This window comes from Kogia breviceps, chromosome 8, assembly GCF_026419965.1.
Source record: "Kogia breviceps isolate mKogBre1 chromosome 8, mKogBre1 haplotype 1, whole genome shotgun sequence".
In the NCBI taxonomy this organism is placed as follows: Eukaryota; Metazoa; Chordata; class Mammalia; order Artiodactyla; family Physeteridae; genus Kogia; species Kogia breviceps.
This window is the reverse complement of record NC_081317.1, coordinates 582,265-608,615: the sequence shown is the minus strand read 5'-3', so window position 1 is coordinate 608,615 and position 26,351 is coordinate 582,265. Positions and strand designations below refer to the sequence as shown.

The window sequence follows — 26,351 nt, the reverse complement described above, 5'->3', positions numbered from 1 at the left end:
ACAGGGATCTCCCCGTAGGAATCGTGATAAAGGAGCCCTGGGGGCCTTCGCCTACCTGCTGGGGCGAGGCCGAGGCCTTCGGAAGGGGCGGCAGCTCCCCAGCCCCCGCTCTCTCACCGCGTCCCAGCCTCGGGCTCCTGGCCAGGTCCCCCGACAGGTGGAAGCGGGCAGGCTCTCTGCGCAGAGCCCAGTACACCTCCAGCAGGCAGTAGGCATCAGCAGCTGGGACGGGCAAGGTCAGCCTCAGCCTCCAGCGCGGGGACGACCGGGGGTGCGGGGCAGGGGTGCGGGGGGGGCGCCCACCTGCATAGACCAGCTGCCCCTCGCCCAGAGGCCTCCGGTCCCAGTTGGAAAGCTGCTGCGTCTTGTCCAGGGGCTTGCCCAGCACCTGCTGCACCAGGAGGCTGAGGCCCCGCGGCCCTGCGGTGCCGTCCACACCTGGGGCTGGCCTGCCTGCCGCCCGCATCTGCAAGACAGCACCCCCTTGGGGGTGAGGGACCCACCCCAGAGGGAGGACGGCCACCGCACGCGCCCTGGCCGCCCCACGAGGAGCCCTGGGGCGGGCCCTGCATCCTCCACGGCGGACAGTCCCGCAGGAAGAGAGCGCTGGTGGCCAAGGCAGGCTGTGTTAGGGTCTCGGGGCTGTGGTCACCGGCCCACTGGTCAGCTCTGAGGCCAACGCCTTAAGCCCCAAGGGCGTGTGCCGAGAGCTCCTGGGGTGGGGGGCGGTAGGCAGAGCCGGGCTGGTTCTGGGGAAGCGTGGGGACGTGTGGTGACACGCCCTCCCTGGGGGACCCTGTGGCCAGGGAGCAGGGCCGGGGCCAGCCCAGAAGGCACAGAGAGCCCGAGGACAAGTCCTGGCCCACAGATACCCCGTCAGCCTGAGGTGAGACCCCTGACCCGGCATCGCTGTGCAGGCGGCTCAGCACAGCAGGGAGCCGCGCCCCCCGACCCCCAGCATCCCCCCAGCGCTGACCTGCCTGTGCACGTGCAGCAGGTCCACGCTGCCCTGCAGCTGCTTCTCGGCCTGGGCCAGGGCCGGGCAGGAGGCACCCAAGCTCCGCAGGTCCCCCGCCATCCCATAACCTGTGGGCGGGGGCCGTCGCTGTTATGGGCACCCAAGGAAGGGGCCCTGGCCTCACCCTGACACCCTCCCCTGGGCAGGCAGGGCCGCGGCGCGGGGCCGGGGGCTGCGCTCACCCAGCTTGGTGATGGAGGGGTCCGCGAGCAGCCGGGACACCAGCCGGGAGAAGGCCTGGGGCGCCTGCCCTCCTGCTGGACTCGAGAGCCGGGGCAGGTCCAGCAGGAACACGCGGCCCTCCACGGCCACCTGCATGAGCGACGCCCGGGGCCGGCCCCCGGCGCCGAAAGAGGGCCTCCACTCCAGGTCCAAGCCGACCACCCGGCCGGGCTGCAGACAGAGGGGCTGGCGTGAACGGCACGGCCGAAGACCAGTAGGAAGACACGGCCGCCTGGCCGCCTGGGGGCTGATGTCTGGGGGAGGTGGCCTCCGTGGGGAGACCTGGACCGGCCCTGCGAGCGCCCACACACAAGGGGTTGAGCGCCACGCTGACACTCGGGACTCAGGCCTGGAGTCCTTAAGCCAGGGCGCCCGGTGCGGACAGAGCCCCAGGGGGCCTTGGTGAGCAGCCCCCGGAGCCGGCCGCCCCACGGGAGTCAGGCACCCACCTGCAGGAGCTCCTCCTGGTGCCTGGCCAGGTCCTCCCACGAGGCCAGGAAGTGGAGGTGCTCCCTGGAGATGGGCAGCCGGTAGTAATCATCCTTCCCGCCCTCCAGAGGGGCCTCGGCCGTCCTGGCGAGGAGCAGAGCTGCAGCACCGCCCCCACCAGGGCACCCACAGCACAGCCCGGCCTGGCCCCAGGGGCAGGGGGTGCTCAGGGCCCGCGCGTGGGCCAGGGTCCACGCGGTCTGCTCCCCACGCCTCCGCCCTCGCACGCGGCAGGCGGCCGGGTCCTCAGGCCCCTGGGAGGATCTGGCCGTGGGGTCTCGCTGGCACCCACGGGGCAGACCCGCCTGCCTCCTGCTGTGTGTCCGCATTCTGCCTGCGCCCCTGCTCGGCTCTCCCGCGCTTCTAAATCCCAAACCACCAGCACGTACGACTCGTGGTCACTTTCGAGGGCGGGGGCCCAAGGGGGTCCTCCTCGTGGGCCCTCTGGGCCTGGGGACGCTCACCTCTCCTGGATCCTGAGTTGGCAGAGCTCTGTGGCCACCGAGGCCGGGAGCTGCTCCTCGGGCAGCCGGAGGTCCAGGGCACACTGGGCGACCAGGGCCGCGTCGTCGTGAGACGCCAGCAGCTGCAGCAGCTGCTCCTGTAGCCACTGGTCCTGCCCCACCAGGCCCTGGGGGATGGGATATGGGCCGCTCTCCTGGTCTGCCCCAAGGGGGTGGGCCCATCCAGGCAGCCCCCAGACCCAGATCTACCCCTGTGACTGGCCCTGCATCCCCCCCTCGGACCCGGCCCTGACCCCGACTCAGACCTCGTCCCGACCTCCCCCCTCGGACCCGGCCCTGAGCCCTTCATAAGCAAGTGACTGTCCTCTGAAGACCAGCAGTCCCTATGACCGAGGCTCCATGGTGACCGAGCTGGCTTGAACCAAGGTGCTGAGGGGCCTGGACGTGTCGGAGTGAAGGGTCGCCGTCCTGAGCCCACGACCCGTCCTGCTACCCATCCCGCCTTGGCCTTTCTCCACACGCACGAGCCCCCGTCCAACACCGCGGCTCTGCTGGCCGGCCTGCTCCCAGGCCTGGGACCAGCACCACGGCTCCCTGAGCGTGGTCTGCCCTGGCCCTCGGCACCAGCATCTCCCCTCCGCACCTCCTCACCCCTGCCCCTGGGCGGCCGCTGTGCCGGGGAGGGTGAGGCCACGGGACACCCCTGCACCCACTGTGCCCTCGGGAGGCAAGGCCCGGTGCGGCAGCAAGAGGCCCACGTGGCCCACAGGGGTCCCGACGGGGGTGGGGTGCCCGCGTCCACGAGGTCACAGGTCGCTGTGGGCCCCACCCTCCTGAGGAGTCCCCGCTGGCCGGCAGGCGGGGCCACCTCCCCACACGGCTCTGTCCCCAGCAGCCTCAGGCCGTCCGTTTCCCGCAGGCCGCGGGTTCCCACGTGGACAATACGTGGAAGCCCCTCACATTCTTCAGGATGTCCGCTGCCCTTCCGGACGGCTCGGCCTTGGCACCCAGGAGGGACCGGCCTTCCGGGCCTTGCCTGGGGGTCCGCGTTCCTCTCCAGTGACTCACCACCCCCTGCCCGGTCACTCCGGGGGCGGCTCGGCACTGCCCTCCACTGGAAGCCGCGCAGGCACCAGGCCCTGCGCGTGCGCTCAGGAGGGAGGGGACCCCCCCCATTCCATTGACCACTGCAGAGCTCCTGTGCACACGGCACCCGGGACCCCCAAGAGCCCACCTTCCTCCCAGGCTGATCCACCTGGGGCTGGGGACAGCTCTATACCTGCGATGGCCCCCCCTCCAGTTCTGGCCTGAGGACAGAGGCTGCAGGACGCCACTGCCCACGCCACTATCCTCACAGGGTTGCAGTCCCTGGGCCTGGGACTGGGCCGTCACGGTCTGGCCCTCCGTGTCCCCACATCGCCCCAAGGGGCGCCTGCCTCTTTCTCGGGGTCTTCAGGCTCCCCAGGCCTCGGGGCCCAGAGCCATGGCAAACAGGGCGCCTGAGGATGGTCTAGAATTTCCTCTTGGTGAACCTCCCCTCATCCGGCACCTGAGAGCTCTGTTCACAAGTGGCGAAGGAGGATCCTGGAGCCCCGGCCGCTGCGACCCTGCCCCACGGTGCGGGGTGGGGGGTCCTCACGCACTGGGACCCTCTGAACTCACCTGCACGTGCTCGGCCCAGCTCTCCCGAGATACGCTTCTCTGCAAAAGTGGACACCAGCGCAAGCCTTTCTAGCGGCAACCCCAGGAGCACAACGGCGGGCCTCGCTCAGAGCCCCTCTCCACCCGGGCCCCGGTCCACACACCTCTACCAGCCGCTTGTGGCACAGGTACCGCAGGGTGGCCAGGCGCTGCTGGGCGACGACGCTGGGACACAGGGCTGAAAGAGAGGGCGGGCTCTGGGCAGGGCTGGGACGGGGTGAGCACGGGATGGCGCAGGGGGCAGGGCTCGTGCGGCTCTGCCTGTCTTCCTCCTCTGCTCGGCCCCCACCTGCCCCGCGGACAGCCTCCATTCCACCCGCATCACAGCGGCCCTCCCAGCCCTGAAGGAGGGTGCCCCGTCCCCATGCAGCACCCCAGAGCCCCCCGTGTGCCCTCCACCCGCACCTGCCGGGCCCATCCTCCCTTTGGGCTCCCGGCCGCCCACCTCGCAGGGTCTTCCTGCCTTGTCTCCAGGCAGCTGGTGCCTTTGCTTCCTGGCCCCCCCACAATGTGAATTTCTTGAGGAAGGGGTGGTCTTGCTCATGTGTTCACAAACTATGCTTACCTGTTGGCCTCACCTTCATATTCTGTTCAGAGCCCAAGGGGGCCTGGGAAGGGCACCCACTGACCCACCCACTGTCCACCCACCCACCGTCCACTCTCCACCCACCCACTGTCCACCCAGTGTCCACTCCCCACTGTCCACTCTCCACCCACCCACTGTCCACCCAGTGTCCACTCACCCACTGTCCACTCACCCACTGTCCACCCAGTGTCCACTCACCCACTGTCCACTCACCCACTGTCCACCCACTGTCCACTCCACACTGTCCACTCTCCACTCACCCACCATCCACCCACTTGGCTGCTGCTCCTCCCTCCTGGGGCCAGCTGTCCTTGCAGCCTGGTGGTCCGGGGGGATGTTGACCACAGAGCCTGCCCACCCGCACCTGCCAGTGGGGGCTCGGCCTTCCCCAGACCCTGGCCAGGACTCCATGCTCTCGAGGGGCACGGCTGCCCCGGCCAGGACCGCACAGCCAGAACGCCCTTGCTACAAGGACGCCGTCCGAGCACACAGAGGTCAGGGGTGCCCAGAAGCCGGGGCCTGCCAGCCGCCCCTCAGCCTTCCCTCCCGCTTCCTGCCAAGGCAGGGACACAAGACGAGAGGGCTCCAGATCCACGGACGTGCCCCACAGGCCGCTCGGGAGCCTGGACGAGACTGCAGCAGGGAGAGAGGGATGCATGAACGAGTTACTCAGGGCAGGAGGGGACGCTCAAGACAGAGACAAAGGTGCCGAAGCTGCTGCAGAAGCAAGTCTCACTCGGATGGAGACAGACAGACACCAGCTTTCCTGACATTTCTACAATGCTATGTGTCATCTTGCCAATGAGATACTTGGTCAAAAGCCTATGGATAGGGCTTCCCCGGTGGCGCAGTGGTTGAGAGTCCGCCTGCCGATGCAGGGGACACAGGTTCGTGCCCCCGTCCGGGAAGATCCCACATGCCGTGGAGCGGCTGGGCCCGTGAGCCGTGGCCGCTGAGCCTGCGTGTCCAGAGCCTGTGCTCCGCAACGGGAGAGGCCACAACAGTGAGAGGCCCGCGTACCGCAAAAAAAAAAAAAAGCCTATGGATACAGTATCGCATCGACAGAAGGCATTCAGGCCTCAGTCTACACTGATGGTTCATCCAAACCCAAACATAAAGGAAAAGGCGCAGGTGGGTCAGGCCCAGCCACCTGCCAGAGGCTGCAAACTGGAAACGCAACCCAAACGTGCCCTGCTGACTCTGCCCAGACACTGGGGGCTCCACCGGGACCCAGGCCTGGGGAGGGCGGGCTGGGGGAGCTCAGGGCTGAGGGGTGAGCAGGCCCTACCCTGAATCGTGTCTGACTCTGTCCTTCCAAGGAGGGCACGGGGTCAGTCCACGTGGAGGCCCACGCCGCAATGGCGGAGGCCCAGCGAGGACCACGGGGGGCGTTGGTGCCCCTCCCTCTGGGGGGCCAGTTTTTAGGACGTTGGAAACGCTGGCCTGTGTTGTCTGAGATTAGGAACTGCCAGGTCTACTGAGAAGAGGCATCCCTGCCACTGTGAGGCCTCCTGGCTGGGACAGGCCCCCGGAGCCAGCTGGGGGGCTACAGAAGGGGCCTGGCAGTGCATATACCCAGGAGGGGGCCTGGTGGCACCTATCTCCCAGCAGGGCTGCCGGCCGAGGCCCCACGGAAAGAACCTGCCTCTGCCCTCCTGTCCGCACTCCTGGCCCTCTGCACGATCAGCAGGGAAGGCCCCACCGGTCCCGCGGGCTCTGGGCACTCAACTGCTCCAGCCTCGGGCCCGGCTGAGAACTGTGGGGTGGGATGGACCCTCCCCAGGCGGGCACACCCTGTCCTGGGAGGCACCCAGCTAAGGCCAGCGTGAGGCGGCCAAAGGCTGCTCTGGCGCCAGTCCTGGCCCACCATGGCCATGACGTGGCCCCTGAAGTCAAAGAAAGGTGTGACAGGGCTGCTGGATGGTGGGCGGTCCCCCACACAGCCCGCCCACCATGCCTGGCTCTGTGGGCCTCCTGCCCACCTCCCTCCCTGGCCCTTGAGGCTCTGGTCCTGGTCCTGGGTGGGCGGGGCCCTGCCTCAACCGACCACCACCAGCCTAGCGGGAGGTCCTGGCAGCCGGGGCCTGGATGTCCCCCCTTCACGTTCCCACCGGCAATGCTCCCAGAGCTCCCTGACTGGGTGCCCAGGGCAGGTGTGCGGGTGAGCCTGGAGGCCCCTGTGCCTGGGTCGGGGGTCCCTCCAGCCCACTCCCTTGGCTTCAGCTCAGGGCCAGGTCCCCAGCTGCAGGGCGGCAGCGCTGCACTCCAGTCTTCCTGGCCCCTCAGAGCCCAGCACCCCCCAGTGGTCTGCGTCGCCGGGACCTTCCTTGGAGCTCCTGAGTCTAGAACTCACCCTCTGGGTTTTACTCAGCAGCTTGAGGGGGGCTGGCTCCTTCCTGCCCAGCCAGGCCTCTGAGGTGGGTTCCTGTGCCTCGGGTGGAGTGCCCCCCCCACTGCCAGTGCAGCCTGTGGCCCTGGCTCCCAGGGCCCTGATGCACCTGCGCCGCTGGCCTGCGTGGTCCCATCCCTCCTGCTTCTCCCTTCTGCGCATGTGGTGCCTCCAGAGGGGCTGAATCAAAACCTCTCAGTGGGGACTTCCCTGGTGGCGCAGTGGTTAAGAATCCACCTGCCAATGCAGAGGACACGGGTTTATGCCCTGATCTGCGAAGATCCCACATGCTGCGGAGCAACTAAGCCCACGTGCCACAACTACTGAGCCTGTGTGCCACAACTACTGAAGCCCGTGCACCTAGAGCCCCGTGCTCTGCAACAAGAGAAGTCGCTGCAAGAAGCCTGTGCACTGCAACGAAGAGTAGCCCTGGCTTGCTGCAACTAGAGAAAGTCTGCGCGCAGCAACGAAGACCCAACGCGGCCAAAAATAAATAAATATATAAATTCTTTTCTGGAGGCAGGCAGCTTCATCAGATGATTTCTCAAGGTTGGCAGGTGCAAAGTTAGCCAGCAAGTAAGCAAGGCAGACAAACCAGACGAGGACCAGAGACGGTGCTGAAGTTTAGATACAGACCATAACACAGCCAGGAGCATGGTACACAGAGACAGAAAAAACAAAATCAGAAATGTCTTCAGGCAACAGGAAGCCATACAAAGGGAAACAGCGGATCTGAAAAAGAACCAAACTATAAATTCCAGGGCTGAAAGCACAACAATCGAAATAGAAATAGCAGATAGATTTCATAGTACGTTGGATACAGATGAAGAGAGAACTAGTAAAGTGAAAAAGACAGCAGAAGCAGTTACCAGGATTAGACAACACGGAAGAAAAGGGATGAAAAGTATGTAAGAAAGGTAAAGCACATGGAAGATACGGGGACTCAATATACATTCAGAGTCCCAGGAAGAGAACAGAGGGAAGACAGGGGAAGGAGGCAATATCCGAAAGAGGTAATGACCGAAAAAATTCCAGAGCAGATTGAAGACACCAATCCACAGATTCAAAAGCCCAATAAATCCCAAGCAAGACGAATAAAAAGAAATCTATAACTAGCCTCCTCACAGTGAAACCGCAGAACACCAAAGACAAAGAGAAGAGCCTAAAGGTATCCAGAGAAAAAGAAAGATTACTTTCAAAGAGAAGTTAGATCTCTTCCCAACAACACATTTCAACCCAATCAAAGGACTGACATCATACCAAGCATGCTCCCTGATCCCAATGAGATTAACAGACCACACCAGAAAGATAACCCAAAATATCATAGCTTGGAAATTAAAAACACGCTTCTAGGGACTTCCCTGGTGGTGCAGTGGTTAAGACTCCTCACCCCCAATGCAGGGGGCCCGGATTCGATCCCTGGTCAGGGAACTAGATCCCACATGCATGCCACAACTAAGAGTTTGCATGCCACAACTAAGGAGTCTGCCATGCTGCAACTAAGGAGCTCTTGAGCTTCAACTAAGGAGCCCATATGCAGCAACTAAGGAGCCAGCACAACCAAAAAAAAAAAACGAAACACACTTCTAGTTAGTTCATAGGTAAAAGAATAAAATTATAATAGAAATTTAAAGTGTCTTGAGCTGGACAATAATAAAAATAATACATATTGAAACTTGGGGAATATATTCAAGAAGAAAGGAGGCTTAAGATTCAGTCTAGTGGGCTGAGCAGGGCATACAACAGACAGGATCAAAAAAACCAAAAGCAGGGCTATGAAAGCAAAAACCAACATATGTGCTACATCAAACAAAACCTGCACAGCAAGGAAACAATCAACAAAATGAAAGGGCAACCTTTGGAGTGGGAGAAAATGTTTCCAAACCATGTACAGATAAGGGGTTAATATCCAAAATATATAAAGAACTCATAAAACTTAGTAGCAAAACCCCCCAAATAATCTGAATTTAAAAATAGGCAGGGGAACTGAAGAGATGTTTTCCCAAAGAAGACACACAGATGGCCAACAGGCACATGAAAAGATGCTCAACATCACTAATCATCAGAGAAATGCACATCAAAACCACAATGAGACATCACCTCACACCTGTCAGAATGGCCGTCATCCAAAAACCAACAAATAACAAATGCTGGCGAGGGTGTGGAGAAAAGGGAACCTTCGTACATTGTTGGTGGGAACGTAAATCATTGCAGCCACTCTGGAAAACACTGTAGAGGTTCCTCAAAAAATTAAAAATGGAACCACCATACGATCCAGCAATTCCACTTCTGGGTATGTATTCAAAGGCTATGAAATCACTCTCTCAAAGAGATACCTGCACCCCTACATTCACTGCAGCATTATCCACAACAGCCCAGACACAGAAACAACCTGACTGTCATCGACAGATGAGTGGACAAAGAAGCTGAGGTGTAAATATAAAACGGAACATTACTCAGCCGTAAAAAAGGAGTCTTAGGAATACCTTATGACAGTACATCTGGAACCGTAAGTGAAACAGACAAACCCCCTGAAAAAAAAACCCCACAGCTGACGAATCAATAGTCATGTTTCCACAATGAAAAGCAATCCAGGTTCACAGGCCATTTCCCCTCAACTTCTCAGGAAGAAAGAATTCCAATCGTAGACAAACACCCTCAGTGAAAAGAAAGGACAGGCCGTCATCCACTGCGTGTTCAGAGTTAACCTCGTACACAAAGCCAGAAACAGACATTTCAGAAAGGCGAAGTCTGAATCCAGCTTCAGTCTATGTAAGGGGCAACACAACCCGGCAGAGACAGGGCCGTGGCAGGGATCCAAGATTCGTTTAATGTTATATAGTCAATCAACCTAATCCACCCCATGGACAGACCGAAGGGGGAAAAACATAGCATCAGCCCAACGGGTGCACAAAGAGTATTTGATGAAATGCCACATCCGTTCCTGATCAACACTCTCACAGACCAGGAAGTGAGAAGAATTTCCACCATCTCATAAAGTGAAGCTATAAGACACTGTCAGTAAGACTGCTCCTCTGAGAGGGTGCCCGTGACCACCAAGGGGGAGGGGGCAGGGAGCCCGGTGTCGGCGTGGCCTCGGTGGTCCTCACCCACGGGGCCCAGACTCCCAGGGGTACCCCAGGTGGGCAGATGCTGAGGGGAAGCAGGGAGGAGACGGGAAGGGAGCTGGGGGTCGGTAGACCCTGGTCCGCCTGAACCCCCAGCGGCACCAGCCTGGCACCCGCCCCAGCGCAGCACGTGGGGGCCCCACTCACCAGGGTCCAGGCCGTGCTGCTCCAGCAGTCGCAGGACCTGCCGACCCAGCGCTCTGGGGCTCAGCCTCTCCAGCCTCAAGGTCGTCTGCGGGTACCTTCTGCAGGAGAGAGACACGGCTCGTGCCCAGCACCGCTTTCTCTCCGTTAACGCATCTCAAGATTTTACCTTTCATCAGTGTCACACACGTGCACAGCTCGAAAGCCAAGTCTTCCCACAAGGCTCAGAGAAAGGCAGCACGCCAGCACGCCCTACTGCCTCCAGTCGCCCGCACGACAATTCTGAGGGGGTCTACACCTGCCCCGGGTTTCCAAGAACCACCTTGTATTGTGGCCTCTCGATGATTCCGTTTGAGGTGTTTTGTACGATGTCTCACCACAGAAAGCTCCTCTCCCCAAATAACAGCATCCACGGTTCCAGTTAATTGGGCACAAGCAGCTTCTACAATATCACGACGGTGCAAATATGACTGGCGGCTAAGCCACAGCCTCCTCTTCTCTGCGGGTTAATCCTTGCTGGTCTGATCGCCTCCTTAGCCTCCTGTCCTGCGGGCAGAGCCCACGTCACCCTGCGCCCCCCTCCCCGCCGCTGGCCGCTCCCAGGCCCCCGCCCATCGCCCTGCCGGCGGCCCTGCACCTCTCCTGCCCCTAGGCCAGGGCAGAGGGGCTCTGCGGGCGCCTCCCAGGGGCGAGGCGTGGACCTGGAGGTGGTGCCCTAGGCCTCACACTGGACTGCGTCTGGCCGGGCTGAAGCCTGCGCGGGCGCTGCTCCTGGAACCAGTCTGACTCCTGCTCTTTCTGAGGGTTTAGGGCCCCGGTCCTCAGAGTGGGCCTCTCTCCATCCACCCAGGACTGCGTCTCGAGTGAATTCCTCCGTGTTTTCCCTTCTTTCTTTCCGGAATTCCCATTTTTTGGATGTTGGGTCTTCTTGACAGAATCTGCCACTTAAAAAAAAAAACAACTTTCCCCCCCTCTGCTTTTCCTTCTTTGTTAATTATTTTGTATGACGTTGGGAAGATATCTTCAAGTTTATCTTCCAAACCTTTTATTGAGACTTTCATTCTGCCATCACGTTTTTAACTGACAAGTCTGTTCTGTATTCCAAAGGCGCCCTCTGTATAGCTCTGGTGTTTATTTCAGACACAGAAACTCTCTACAGCCCTCAATTACAGCTTTCGTGTTTGTTTTTAAGTGCTTTTCTGCTTCCTCTAAGCTCTAGATAGGCTGGCCAGAGGTCTCAGAGCCCTGGCTGTGTTCCCCTGCTCAGGGGGCTTTTCTGGGGGATAGAAATTGTCAAGCTGATTCTAAAATTCATATACAAATGCAAAGGGTCCAGAATAATTAAAAACAACTTTGACACAGAAGAACAGCATTGGAAGGCTAACTCTGTCTGACTCAGGACTTACTATAAGGCTACGGTAGTCAAACATGTGCCACAAACAGAGCAGGAGAAGAGAACAGAGAGACCCACACATATATGGACACCTGACAGAGGCACAAAGGCAACTGTGTGGGAAAGCACAGTCTTTTACAACAAATGCTGCTGGAACAATCAGACATCAGCTGTTAAAAAAAAAAAAAAAAAAGAACTTCAATCCACACCTAGCACTCCATACGAAAATTATCCAAAAATGGGCCATAGATCAAAATGTAAAACCTAAAATTCTAAAACTGCTAGAAGTAAACAGGAGAAAATGTTTGTGCCCTTGAGTTAGGCAAAGATTTCTTAGCTATGATACTAAAAGCATGATGCAAAATTTTTTAAAATTTATACACTGGACTTCAACAAATTAAGAACTTTTGTTCTTTGAAAGATCATTAAAAGAAGGAGAAGATGCACCACAGGGTGAAATGTCTGCAAATAACATGTCTGATAAGGGCCTTTAACCCGGATTATATCTCTAAATCTCTCAAAACTCAGTAATGAAAACAGTCAACCTAGTTAAAAGATGTGTAGGGACTTCCCTGGTGCTGCAGTGGTTAAACTGCGAGCTCCCATTGCAGGGGGCCTGGGCTCGATTCCTGATCAGGGAGCTAGATCCCACATGCATGCCGCAACTAAGAGTTCGCATGCCACAACTAAGGAGCCGGCCTGCCACAAAAATAAGACCGGTGCAACCAAAATAAATAAATATATATATTTTTAAAGTGTAAAAGATGGAGCAGCTAATTCACCAAAGAAGACACACAGGTGGCAAATAAGCAAACGAAAATACACTTTACATCCTTAGCCATTAGGGACTGCAAATCAAAAGCACAAAAAGATACCACTCCACGCCAATGAGAACCGCGGACGTTACAGGCCGACCAGGCCGCGGGCTGGCGAGGATGTGGGGCTGGCGATTCTCGCCGCTGCTGGAGGGAATGGGAAACGTGCAGCCACCCTTCAAAACAGTTCGACGGTTTCTCAAAAAGTTAATCCACACGCATCACATGACCCAGGCATCACACTCCAGGGTGTTCACCCAAGAGAAATGAAGGCACCACGCAAAGCCTTGGGCACGAATGTTCACAGCAGCGGTGTGTGTAACAGACAAAAGCTGGAAACACCCAAATATCCATCCATGAGTGAATGGATAAGCAAAGCATGGTGCAGCTACACACGGCAACAGCACTCAGCACTAAGAAATGAAATAATGTGGATGAATCTCAGAATAATTGTGCTGGGGGACAGACGCCACACGACATAACTCCACTTACATAACGTACGAGAAAATGAAAAGGAATCTACAGTAACACAAAGCAGAGCAGCGGTCCTCAGGGGATGGCGGGGGCGGGGGGGTGTGCTCAGCACCTGGATTGTGGTGATGGTCTCGTGGACACATACAGACATCAAAAGCTACAAAATTACACACTCCGAACACAGAGTTCATTAGATAGTAATCATACTTTAAGAAAACTTAGAGAAAAATGATGCTTGCTGTCGTTTTCTTTTTATTTTCAGAACTATCCTTTATCAGATGAAGGAAGTTTCCTTATATTTGTAGTTTGCTGAGGGTTTTTACCATAAATAAGGTTTGAATTTTATAATTTTTATATACGTTGAGATGCTTACATAGTTTTGTTATCTAATCTGTTGACAGGCTGAATGACGATGGATTTTTAAGTGTTTTACCAACCTCGCGCTCCTTAAATCCCACTAGATCACGGTGCAGTCACTTTTGAAGAAACAGATTTTACTTTTTTTAGGGAGGTTGCAGGTTCACAGCAAAGCTGAGCAGAGCGTGGAGGTTCCCTGTGTGGTGACACACCACGCGCACCGTCAGCATTCCCACCAGATGGTCCGCTTGTCACAGTGATCGACCCGCCAAGACACGTCCTCCTCACCCCCAGTCCATGGTCTACCTTGGGGTCACTCTTGGTGTCGTACGTTCTGTGCGTTTTGACAAATGCCTAGGCGCCCACGATTGCAGTGAAATACAGAGTAGTTTCACCGCCCTAAGAACCCTCGGTGCTCTCCTGTTCGTTCCTCCCTCCCCATAATCCCCGATCCTTTTATTGTCTCTGTAGCTTGGCCTTTTCCAGAATGTCATGTAGCTGGACTCTCACAGCAGTAGCCTTTTCAGATTGGCTTCTCTCACTTTGTAATCTGCATCTAGGTTTCCTCCCTGTCTTTTCATGGCTCGATGGCTCATGTCTTTCTAGCTCTGAATAATATTCCATTGTCTGGATGGACCACAGTTTATTTACCCATCCAACTACTGGAGGACATCTTGGTTCCTTCCAAGTTTTGGCAACTATAAATAGAGTTGCTATAAACACTCAAGTGCAGGTGTCTGTGTGGACAGAGGTTTTCAGTGTCTTTGGGTAAATACCAAGGAGCGTGATGGCTTGGTCATATGGCAAGAATGCGTTTAGTTTTGTAAGGAAGCACTGAACTGTCCTTCAAAGTGGCTGCACCATTTTGTATTCCCACCAGCAGTGATGAGAGTTCTTGTTGCTTCACATCCCCGCCAGCATTTGGCGATGTCAGTGTTCTGGATTCTGTCCATTCTAATAGGGGTGTCATGATATCTCATTGTTTTAATTTGCATTTCCCCGATGACATATGATGGAGAGCATCTTTTCATGTGCTTATTTGTCATTTATGTATCTTCTCTGGTGAGGTGTCTGGATCTTCGGTCCGTTTTTAAAAATCAGGTTGTTGGTTTTCTTTCTTTTTTAAAAAAATTTATTTATTTAATTTATTTACTTTTGTCTGCGTTGGGTCTTCGTTACTGCGCACGGGCTTTCTCCAGTTGCCGGGAGCGGGGGCTGCTCTTCGTTGCGGTGTGCGGGCTTCTCCCTGGGGTGGCTTCTCTTGCTGCGGAGCGCAGGCTCTAGGTGTGAAACTTCAGTAGTTGTGGCACACGGGCTCAGTAGTTGCGGCACACGGGCTTAGTTGCTCTGCGGCACGTGGGATCTTCCTGGACCAGGGCTCAAACCCGTGTCTCCTGAATTTGCAGGTGGATTCTTAACCACTGCGCCACCAGGGAAGCCCATGGTTGTTTGTTTTCCTACTGCTGAGTTTTAAGGTAACTTTCTATGTTTTGGATAACAGTCCTTTAACAGATGTGTCTTTGCTAATATTTTCTCACACTTTGAGCCTGTCTTCGCATCTTCTTAACTCTTTAATATATTAGTTGATTTGGTTGCTAATATTTTGTTTAGTATTTTTGCATCTATGTTCATGAGATACACTGCAGTTTAATTTTCCTTTCTCCTAATGTCTTTTTCGAGTTTTGTTATCAAGCCTTAAACTAGCTGCATAAAACAAGTTGGGGACTTCCCTGGTGGTCCAGTGGTTACGAATCCGCCTGCCAATGAAGGGGACATGGGTTCCATCCCTGGTCTGGGGAGATCCCACAAGCCTCGGAGCAACTAAGCCCACGTGCCACAACTACTGAGCCTGCGCCCTAGAGCCCGCAAGCTGCAACTACTGAGCCCACGTGCTGCAACCGCTGAAGTCCATGCGCCTAGAGCCCATGTGCCACAACCACTGAGCCCATGCGCTGCAACTACTGAAGCCCGCATGCCAAGAGCCCGTGCTCTGCAATAAGAGAAGCCACCGCAGTGAGAAGCCCGCACACAGCAATGAAGAGTAGCCCCCGCTCGCTGCAACTAGAGAAAGACCCTGTGCAGCAACGAAGACCCAACGAAGCCAAAAAAAGAAAAAAAAAGCTGGGATGTGCTCTTTGTTTTTACATTCTCTGGAAGAATTTGTGAAAGATTGGTACAATCTCTTCCTTAAACGCTTGAAAGAATTCACTAGTGAAGCCATCTGAATCTATAGTTTTCTTTGTGGTAAAGTTTTAAACTACAGATGCAATTTATTTAATAGATATAGGACTATTCAAATTTTCTATTTTTTCAGTTTTGTAAATTGTGTTTTGCAAGGATTTGGTCTGTTACATCTAAACTGTTAAATATATTTGCATCAAGTTGTAAACAACATTTATTACCATGTTAACGTCTGTAAGGTCTGTAGTGATGTTCTACTTTTCATTCCTGATGTGGGTAATTTGTATTTATCTCTTTCTGTCTTAGCATCTCTTTATGATCTGTGCCTAAATCAATTATTTTATTGGAAGTCACAAAATGGTGATTTCTGATTTTATCATTCCTTTCCATTTATTAGTTGACAAACCCTGTAAAAGAGTTTTCCTCCCTGCCTTTGAGCATCACTCCAGACTCATGCATTTTTAAAAATATGTATTTATTTATTTATGGCTGTGTTGGGTCTTCGTTGCTGCACACAGGCTTTCTTTAGCTGCAGTGAGCGGGGGCTACTCTTTGTTATGGTGCACGGGCTTCTCTTGTTGCAGAGCACGGGGCTCTAGGCACGCGGGCTTCAATAGTTGTGGCACACGGGCTCAGTAGTTGTGGCTCACGGGCTCTGGAGCACAGGCTCAGTAGTTGTGGTGCACGGGCTGAGTCGCTCTGCGGCACGTGGGATCTTCCGGGACCAGGGCTCGAACCCGTGTCCCCTGCATTGGCAGGTGGATTCTTAACCACTGCGCCACCGGGGAAGTCCCACAGACTCATGCATTTTTAAAAATCCAAGGTATTATGCTCTATTACCATGTTTTTATGCTCTATTATTGTTTTCATTCTCAGTCTACTCCCCAAGGAGCCTTTGTTTCTTTCAGTGGAGAATGGTATCTAGAAACCAAGATCTGGTTGCTAGGCGTGCTCACTGCTAGGGGATGTCATTGCTTCTGAGCCCTTTCAGAGCATAGCACAAGGACATTTAAAAAAAATCATTAAATATCCACAGTTAAATCTAACTCACAGGACCCTCCCACTCTCCAGCCGTGTGTCTCCCCTCTTCCCCGTCCGTACACACTCTTGTTTGCTCCACTTATATTTCTCTCTCCTTTTTAATACATAATAAAAGCAATGGCAACGACACAACATGTGCCTGGCCTGCTGCTTTGTCCACTTCATAGGGTGTGAAGTCACAACAGCCCTTTGAGACAGAATTAGTCCCATTTTAGGGATGAGGAAAACACCCAGCTCCAGGGCAGGGAGGGCCCAGGGAGGCCGGCCGCCAGAGCCCGAGGCCTGACTCTCAGGTGAGATGGTCCGGGCTGCAGGGCGCAGGGACTGGGCACCCAGCCCCGCTGCCTGCTGAGGGACAGGTGCCTGAGGGGCCTTGGCCGTCCCAGTGCACCTCCCCTCAGCCACCGCAGGGAGGTGGGAGGAGGCCCTTCTCCTTTCAGATGCCCGTGATCAGGGGACGCCCTGGTGGCACACGCACACGCACACGCACACACGTGGGCTCCCTGTTGGCACGCTGCCTCTTCTCTGTAACTGCTGGGACAGGGTTCACAGCAGGCGCTCCACAAAGATTTATTACATGAAGGAAGAAACGAAGGAACCGGTGAGCAGATAAGAGATGTGGCTTCCAGGGCTGCGTAAGGAAGGCGTCCCCCGTGGAGAATTATTTGTGTTCATCTCAGAGCATGAAACTCTCTCACCTGGTGGCTGCCAGCCCCGTCTCGTGGCTCCCGAAGCAGGCCCCTTGCCGACCTGGCCGGGGCTCACCGGGCGAGGCGCTGTGGGGTGTGGGGTGACTATCCCATGTGCCTGCTGCCCCTGACAAGTTCCTGCCCCCACCCCACCCCGGGCCCCCGTGGGGCTCACCTGGCGACGACTCTGATGTCAAAGCCGGGCCGGCACCAGGAGTCCATGAGGGCCAGCAGCCTCCGCTGGAGGTCGGGAAAGCCATCCACGTAGCGCTCCACAAGGTCGGCCTTGTCCTGGAGGAGCAGGGGGACGCACATCTACGGGGAAACACACCTTCAGGCCGCAGCTCCACCGCACCCAGGACCCCAGACTCACTTCCCACCCAGTGCAGGGAGTGGCCAGAGCATCAGCACCAAGGGGCCTGGAGGCTGCTCCATGCAACTTGCCTCCCCCGGGGAGCTTGGGGGCCCGACCGAGTGTCTGAGGACCTCGTGAAGCCCACGCGCGGCTCACGGCCTGCGCCCCATGCTTGGGCCCCCGCACCCACACAGGCCCAGCTGCTCCCTGGGCCCCACCCCTGGGGGGCTCTGTGGTCACCCCATCTCCATCGGGAAGGATGGGAGGCTCCAAGGGACAAGGGGGTTCCTGCAGGGGCCCCATCGTCCCCTTGTCTTCACCGAGCAGGGTGGGGTGGACAGGATGGAGACCAACTACCGGCCATGGCCCTGCTGGTCCAGAAACGCCCGTCACGGGCAAGACGGCACCAGCATGTGGACTGGTGCAAGCTTACAAGACCCCCCAGGCCGCCTGAGCCCTCGGGGAGGCCCCGAGGGAGCCCCTGGCCGTGGTGCTGGGCACTGGGGCATACTGGCCATTCCCGTTGAAAGAACCAGGTCTCGACAAAGCCCCCTCCCCATGGCCCCTGCAGAAGACTCCTCCTCACCTGCCTTCCCCTCCCCCATGTGGTCACATATGTCAGGCTGTCTGGAGCCCAGGTTGGACAGAGGCCCATCTGCCAAACCAGGGCTCCAGATGGGCGGTCCTTATGGGAACCCCCACTCCTGAGAACCCTTCCAGCCACCCCAGAGCAGAGAAGAAACGCTTGGTGGGCTTCTGGTGATCGGCCACTTTCTGAGCACATTACACTAATGCCTGCGGACCACGCACAGGCCCTTGCTGGCCCCTCCCTTCCCCTCGTCCTGGACCCTCCTCACATGATCAGGTAGTCACATGTGACCCCTGCCCCCCAGCGCCCTGGCCCCACTGCCGCTGCCTCGTGGGGAGCAAAGCCCAGGGCTCAGTGGGAGGGACCCTCCCTCCCTACACCATGTTTCTGGAGCCCTGGACCTTACTGGAGCTGGAAGCGACGCAGTTTGCATGAGAATGGCCCTTACCTTCTCAACATCAAGATCTGCCTGCAGCCGCAGCTTTGTGCCCAGCACAATGGCCTGGGAAACACAGAGGGACTGGATGACACTGGGCCCGGGGGGGACAGGCGGTGCCACAGGTGCGGGCTCCCGCCCTTCCGCAGCCCCCACTCCCACCCTGTCACCGCCCAGTCGCTGCAGGCACAGCCACGGGGCCGGTCCAGTTCCAGCCACGTGGCCCCGGGCCAAGCGGCCGGAAATCAGGCAGTGCTCCAGCCCACAAGGCCCCCTGTGCCGAGCCACGCCCCGCACGCGGTGGGGCGGGTGGAATGACCCCTGTGCCCTCCAGACTGAGGTGCGCCTGGTTGGGGCCGCCAAGTGCGTGCTGAGCCGGGTGGCCCGGGGCCTGGCTTGCCGATGAGAGGGTGGAGGACGCAGAGAGAGGAACAGAAGCGCCCACCACCTAGCCATGGGGCCTGGACACGGGGCACACAGCTCTCCCCACGTCTGCTCTTGCTGGCCCACTCCTCCCGGGAGCGTCCCCTCCCACCATTCACGGCGCCCACAGCGAGGGCCCGGAGGGACTCTGTGCGCCCGGGAGGCCCGAGGGACTGCGGCGGCCCTGGCACGCGGGGCTCCTGCAGACCAATGAACCCTTTCCACAAGCCACGCCGCGTGCCCCAGTGACCAGGGGTCGCCGGACGGGGCAGGCTCGCTCCAGGTCCACGGCAGCGGGACCGGCGTGGTCGTGCACTGGGGGCATGCAGAGAGCTGCCCCAGGAGCCGCAGAGCAAGAGGCTCTGAACCTCCCCACCCCCCCAGGCAGCGCCTCAGATGGGGTAGTGGGCACACTGAGCGGCCTGCCCTGCGCGGGGCGCGTGACCCTCCCCCGACTCAGCAGAGGAAACGGCGCGGCCCTGGGCGCCCGCACGTAGCGCAGGCCGCTCTGCTATTAATAATTTCCATACATCGTGCTCCCATTATGAGCAAAAATAACTAGCCGGGCAGCCCGGCCCCGCCCCCTGCAGCTCACAGAAGGCCCAAAATAGCGGCCTGGGAAAGGCTGCTCCGGTGGAGGCCTGGACCGCGCGGAGGGGGCGCGGGGCTGGGGGCCTCTCCCTGCGCGGCGCTGACCCGGCGCCCCGTGGCCTGGCCGGTGTCCAGGAGCTCAGCCTCGGCCAGGCCCCAGGGGGCCCGGGGCCAGGGGAAGGGGGGTGCAGGGCTTGGGCGAGGGGGATAAAGCAGAAATGGGGGAGGGGCTGGGGCGGGGCCGGGGAAGGAGCCAGGGTTGAGGAGAGGGTGCAGGGCTTGGGGGAGGGGCCCAGGGCTGTGGGCAGGGTGCCGGAGCCACCACCTGTGGTCCTGTGGGGGCCTTCCTGGGCACCACTCCAGCCTCACAGGATGGCTCTGACCTCTTCTGGACGGGAAACCCCCGAGAAGTTGAGGGAGATCCGGACCCTCATCCAAGAAGGCCAGAGTGCACACACTGGTGGCCTCACACACTTTATTCAGAACCTGCATCTGCTGGACCCTTGCCTGGCCTTCAGGCTCCTGAAGGGACAACATCTGGACCTAGGCTTGGTCGGGCCATGCCACGGTCGGAGAAGGGGCCGTGGGAGGGACGAGTGGGGGCCTGGGACCCTCCCCGGCTCCAGGTCAGGCCCTGGAGGCCCTGGGCAGTGACCTGGGAGCGGGGGAGGGGGCAGCGAGGTGGGCCCTGCTCCTCGCCGCTCTGCTGGGCTGTCGGCCTCCATCGTCTGAGGATCCAGCTCCTCAGCAGGCCCCCCCGCCCCCTCCCCGTGAGGGATGCACAGCCCTGGCCACAGGACGACTCTGCCAGAGGGTTTGGGTCCCATTCTCTTCTGCCTGCTTCCTCCAGGGCAGCCAGCCTCTATCCAGGCCAGGCTGGAGCCTCTGTGCACCCAGGCTGCCCTCTTTTGGCCAGGCAGCCTGCGTGGACACTGAGGGGTGTGGCCAGAGCATCCAGGGTTGGAAGGCCATGGACACCCCCAGGGACAGTCTGGGAAGTGTCCTCATCCTGCCCCCGCAGCCCTGGGGGGCTCTGTGGCCTGGAGGCTGGGGGGGACACAAGACGAGGAGGGGGACCGTTTGGCCTCACCCGGCCACGGGAGGGCGCCCTGACTCCATCGGGGGCGGCCACGGTTACCTGGCAGCAGAACCTCCTCTAGGAAGCCCCCGGCCTGGACTCCACCTTGGATCTATTGGGCCTGGCTGAGAACTGGATTCTGTTCACTTGTCAGTCTGAGCTTCTGCTGAGGGGCCAGCAGGCCAGGCTGCCCACGGCTCCCCAGCGGCCACGCGGCCACGTGGGGGGCCCCCGCGGGTGCAGGAAGATTGCCTGCTGGCCCAGGTGCCTGCAACTGGCTCCAGACCCAGGCCAGGGAGCAGGTAGTGGCCGGGACCTGCAGATGGACACTGATCAGGGCTGGGCCCACCTGGCACCTTGCGGGCGTCCCTGACCTCCGCCCAGGGGGCTGAGAGCCAGCCGCCGAGAAGAGGGCTGCCCTGAGGCCGGGTCAGGGCGGGGCTGCAGGGACCTCTGATCAGACGGACCCCAGAGCTGCCGCTTTGGGGGAAAGTAACCAAGAAGAGCCGAGGAGCCGAGGGGCTGGGGCGGTGACAGTGGGAAGAGCCCTGCACGGACGCCCAACTGCCCGCTCGGCCAGCAATGGGGCTGGGCAGGTGCCCAGACCCGGCGGCCGGGCCCCGGGACGGGCCTTCCATCCTCGGCGGCTCAGCGCGGGCCTGGAGCCAAGAGGCTTTTTTTTTTTTTTTTTTTTTTTTTTAAAGCAAAGCTATCTTTTTACCTTGATAAGCTGTTTAAAAAATGTAAATAAAATAATGCAGCAGACAAAAGCAGGCATTCACGCGGCCGGGGCCAGCCGCCGCCCTCGACATGAAATATCGCAGCGCATTAAGTCGTGAGTCCCCGCTAATCCGAGCGGACAGGCCTGAAGGCGGCCCCTCGGCGGCGCGGCGGTGGGCACTGGAGCGTGCACTGCCTGCCGGGCCGCCCTGCTCGGGGACAATGGCCTTTCTTCGCACGAGGGGCCTGTGCGGGACAAGAGCCCCCTTTGTGTGCGAGTCTGGCCTCAGAGCGCTCGGGAGGCGCGTTCGGCCGCCCAGACGCTCTCTGAAAGGCCTGAGCGTAACAGGAGACGCGACACACCAGCCCGCCTTCTGCCTCGGCGCCCCGTCAGCCCCGGCCAAGCCCCGAGCGGCCGGGAACCTGGTCCCTGAGCCGCCATCGTGGCCGTGCGGCACACCCTCCACCTGCACCGGGGCCGCACACCTCGGTTCCGACGGGCTGCCTCCCCGGGAAGAGGGCTCCGTGTGGGGTGGGCCTGGGACCTGCCTGGGTGCCGGCCGCACCCCACGCCTGTTGGCACCCTGGCGCCAGAATCTTTGGGCCCCACGAGGCAGCGGGGGAGGCGAGTCCGGAGCACGCCTCTGGTCCCTGGGCGCTGGACTCATCACCCAGGGAGAGGGCACCTCTGAGCCGGGCGCCGGGGCGGCCCCACCTCCCCTGCCCTGCGAGGTCATCGCGTGTCTCGCATCGGGCCCCCTGCGCCTGCAGCATGGCTCAGAGCTTCGCTGACAGCTCCCCCCGCCCCACCGCTCACCCGTGGGCCCCGCCGCTCCCGACCTCACCCACAGTCGGGCCATCCCCGTGACCGCTGGGCCATGACCTCAGAGCCCCCTCTTCATCTCAGAACCTTCTGGGCTTAAATGAGAGTCGGTGCTGCTCACAAAGACTCAGCAAACCACCGAGCCTCCAAAAACCCCCAAATTCCCACCCAGAGACCTGCAGCCACTAAGGCCCACGTTTGCCCTCCTGGCCCAGCCCTTCCCACAACAAGGGAGCAAAATGCCCTCCCCCTCGGGCGGCCCCCAACCCACATGTGTCGCACACACTGGGGACTCCTGACTGACGTAGCTGAGAATCTGCGCCCCAAGCCGGACCGATGCCCCACAACTGATCTTCTAAAAACCACAGGTGTGCTGGGGCCAGTCCCCGGGGTGGGAGCCAGCAGGGCCCTCGGGACGCAGACCCTCACGGGGTCACCACCCCTGGCACGACCCAGTCCGAGGGACCCAGTAAACAGGCAGGGGTGGGCGCCACCCAGAGCGCAGCCCCCGGCTCTGGGGCAGGGCCGCACGACAGGTCTGGGAGGCCGAGGGCAGCTTACAGATGCCCGGACACGTGCTCTGTTACCGACCAGGACTAGAGCACAGTGGCCAGGCCCCCGGCCTGGCATGGTCGTGGCTTCAGGGCCCCCCACGCAGGGAGGGTCTGTCCTCATGGAGCAGCAGCTGGGCCCCAAGGGGCCTCGACTCCCCCGCCCCCAGGCCGGGCCAACATGGGACCAAATGACCTCGGGGTGAGTCTGGGCAGGGGCGGGAGATCTGGGCCCGGGGCACAGAGACTATGGCTAGCTTCTCCCACACCCCCACTCCTCAGCCCCCCCACCCTGAGAGCAATTCTGGGAGTTAACAAAGGAAGCTGGGCTGCAGCCACGCGGGGTTCTGGGCCAGAGCTGGGCGTCCCCATGCCGCTGACCGAGGGGGAGAGGCCAGGGCCTCCACGCCAGGCACGAACCTGACATGGTCCCCAGGGCGGCTGGACCCCGAAACCCTGCACACCAGACCTGAGGCCCCCTGCAAGGCCCCCCGACGCTGGAGGGCAGAGGGGACACTTCTGGGCTTAGGTGCCTCGAGCCCCAGCCTGGCTCCTGCCTACCCCGCTGACCCACGTGGAGGCCCGGCCCGTGCACGAGAGGCCCAGAGCCACAGGGAGGGTCTCACTCACTTCTTTGAACTTGCCCTCCTGGTGCAGCCGGTGGACGTGAGCCAGCAGGGGGCTCCGGTCTGCGTCCTGCAGCTGGAAGATGCTGACCAGCGGCTCCACAAGGCCAGGGGGGCTCTCGGCGAGGAGCTTGACCGCACGGGCCTGCAGCTGCTTCAGCCCTGGGCTGCCCTAGAGGCCCCAGGCCCAGCTTCAGTGGAGGCGGCAGCCAGAGTCGCGGGGTCTGGTGCGGGCGGGGGGTTGGTGCTTGGGCAGGCCCGGTGCGGCCAGCACCTGCAGCCCAGAGCCAGTGGGTGGACGCTGTGAGCGAGCAGGGGCTGGCAGGCAGGGACACAGGCAAGGGAGTCGAGGTCGGCCTGGCGTGTGGCTCTTGGGAGGCCGAGAACCCCCGACCACCATGGGTGACCTCTACAGGCCACAGGGGCCCGGCCAGGTGTGCATGGGAACCCCGCACCGAGGCCTGGACGGGCTGGGAAGGGGCAGGCTGTGGGCCGCGGGCAGGGCTCACCCGGGCCGGTCCTGGGCACGGCTGTGCCTGTAAGCAGCGCTTCAGCTCGCGGGCGACCCAGGCCTCCAGGGAGGGGCCCTTCCCCCGCCAGCCCCGGCTGCCGTCCAGCATGTCCAGGAGGGCGGTGAGCGGGTCCTCCAGGGCGGCGAACCCCCTCTGGGCTTCCTCCCGGAGCTGTGGAGACACAAGGCCTCGCTGCGGTGAGTCCTCCTGCCGGCTTCCCCGACCCGCACCTTCCTGGTCCGCTGCACCCCGGCCAGGCACAAGGACTGTCCAGGCCAGTGGTCCTGCAGAGGCTGGGGCTTGCTCCCCAGGCCAGAGCCTGGGCGGAGCTCCTCTGCGCCCTGATCGCCCACGTGGCACGCATGGGGCGTGGTGCTGGCCCTTCAGCAACGGTGGCAGGTCAGCAGGGCCCAGCAAGCGACAGGAGACGGAAAAAAGGAAAAGACCCCAACTGAAAAATGCCTTTTGTTTACTTTTCTACCTCCTGTGCTGGGAAGCTCTGGGAGACGCGTAAGAGCCGAAAGACAGAGACAAGAACAGGCGTGCTCCCGACACCCACGTCTAGGGGGACAACGTGCGTTTCACCACCGTCTCTAGAGCAGCCGGGCGTCCTCTGCATGACCGGCGGGGCCCTGTGCACGGCCAGCCCGCCACGCCCTGCCCGCTCCAGTGGTTCAGGTCACTGCAGCTCCCTTGACAGAGGACCTGCTGGGGTCCGGGCCAGGGTAGAGCTGCAGGCGTCAGGTGTGAGCTCAGGGGGCCGAAGCCCTCGCACCCAAGGGCCCTCTGGAAGGGGCTGCCCTCGCTGTGGCGGTTGGAACTCACCTGAGATGGCCTCAGACAGACCCTGAGGACCACTGTCGCCCTGCAGGACAGATGGGCAAGGCCACAAACACCTCTCGGGGGTCTGAAGGGCACCAGCAGGGGCCACGGTTCCCACAGAGCCTGGGGGCCACTGTCCCGCATTGCCCGAGGAGGGGGCGGGGTCTCCAGCAGCACCACACCCCTTGCTTGGAAAAAGGAAAGGTCTAGAAGGACCCAGCTCCGGCCTTGGGATTTGGATTTATTTCCACGTGTGCTCAGGAGGGTGGTCCTGGGGACGCCCCTGGGGATCTGGCCCTCAGCCACCAGAGGGAAAACGCCGCACTAAGGTGAGCTCACAATGACAAACGACCGGTTCACACAAGGAACAATTCACCACGAGTGACGACCACAAGCAGGGAGATCAAAGCTCTAAGAATAAAGAACAGTAAGAGATCGGTCTGGGAATGAAAATAGCAATATACATACGTCTAAAATGATAAAAGGAAAGAATAATCAAAATTAAGTAAAGAATAAGACGCAAGTGGCCCTGAGCGCTAGCTGCAGCCCTGGGGTGGGCCTCACGCACCAGGGTTGGGCCCCGGGGGTTTACGGCCCCATGTCGCCCTCCCGTGCTACCCCTGCCCTTGGCGTGGGGGGCTCAGCGTCCATGTCGACGATCCTCGGGACCCCTGGCTCCGAGACCCCGGCTGACCTCCCCTCTCCCTCCCCCGTGCCCTCTGGCCTCCCCTCCATCTCCAGACTCCCTGTCCTGTGCGGTCCCCGAAAACTCCACGTGCTCTGCTGGGCCCCAGCTGCTGTCACGCGGCCGCCCCCTGGGCCCCTCTGCTGTTCCCTCGGCCCCCAGGACACCCTGGCTCACCTGCACCCTCGTCCTCGGGCTCGAGCCACCGCGTGTCCAGCTGCCGGGCCCTTGGTTATCACAAGCGTCCGAGCTTGGACATTGCGCAGCGTGGTGCCGGCTGCTCACGGGAACCCAGGACAAGCTCTGGTGAGCAAACGTGTGTCCCCTCCAGGCGGGAGCTTTCGCCAAGTAGGGAACTCAGAGCATTTAAACAACTAACCACAAAACAAGCCTGTCCTGTGCAAAAACCAAAACAGATGGACCGGGCTCCTTCACAGCCAGAAACAAACAGCTAAGCGACATCAAGACACAGCCCTGTGTTTCTTTGGAAATGAACAACAGACTCGTCGAAGGAGACACCGTGAAAATCAGAAAACAAGAAGGACAACGGACTCCTACACATCAGACCGGTGGCGAACAGAACTCGGGGGGAAGGTGTGGCGTTAAATGCAGCATCGGAAACCAAGACTCCTGGAAACCGGTGACTTGGGCGTCCGGCTATACCTGAAGGCTGAGATCAGCCCCGGGAAAGAGGCACAAGGCCTGGGGAGGGCAGCGCTGCCGGGAGACGCGGGGGTCAGGAACCGGGAAGGACCTCCGGCCGAAACCGTGGTGACGTGGAGGAAGCGGACGCTTCCCAGAGAAGTAGATCCAGAGACAGACACTCTGCCCAGGCACAACCACTAGGGAGACGGCCCCCAGGCTTCATTTGCAGCCCCCGCCCCCCCACGCCCTCCTGCCCCCGGGGCAGCGCCCGGCTCCTCCTCCGGCTCTGCGGGCCGCTGGCTCCTGCCTTCAGCGAACAGGGATGGAGGGTCCTCTCCAGCCGAGCTCACAGGCCGGCTCACCGGGACACCAGGGCAGAGAATACAATCTCACAACGAGCCCGC

At 59.8% G+C, this 26,351-nt stretch overlaps 1 protein-coding gene across 4 annotated transcripts in view; it reads right to left on the bottom strand.

Moving 5' to 3' along the window:
• The window catches only part of EXD3 (exonuclease 3'-5' domain containing 3), a 73,940-nt gene that overhangs the window by 24,114 nt on the left and 23,475 nt on the right, over nt 1–26,351 (bottom strand). For 3 of the 4 annotated variants that reach the window (XM_067040230.1, XM_067040233.1, XM_067040232.1), the window contains exons 5-17: nt 23,793–23,966; nt 23,288–23,455; nt 18,484–18,537; nt 17,267–17,406; nt 10,145–10,242; nt 3,999–4,072; nt 3,856–3,894; nt 2,194–2,360; nt 1,690–1,813; nt 1,201–1,411; nt 977–1,086; nt 304–466; nt 56–222 (exon numbers count right to left, since the gene is read on the bottom strand). In XM_067040230.1, coding sequence (XP_066896331.1) covers nt 56–222; nt 304–466; nt 977–1,086; nt 1,201–1,411; nt 1,690–1,813; nt 2,194–2,360; nt 3,856–3,894; nt 3,999–4,072; nt 10,145–10,242; nt 17,267–17,406; nt 18,484–18,537; nt 23,288–23,455; nt 23,793–23,966 — 1,689 coding nt within the window. Of the gene's footprint in view, nt 1–55; nt 223–303; nt 467–976; nt 1,087–1,200; nt 1,412–1,689; nt 1,814–2,193; nt 2,361–3,855; nt 3,895–3,998; nt 4,073–10,144; nt 10,243–17,266; nt 17,407–18,483; nt 18,538–23,287; nt 23,456–23,792; nt 23,967–24,620; nt 24,698–26,351 lie in introns of those variants that run through there. The other variant, XM_067040231.1, reaches the window with a different exon arrangement.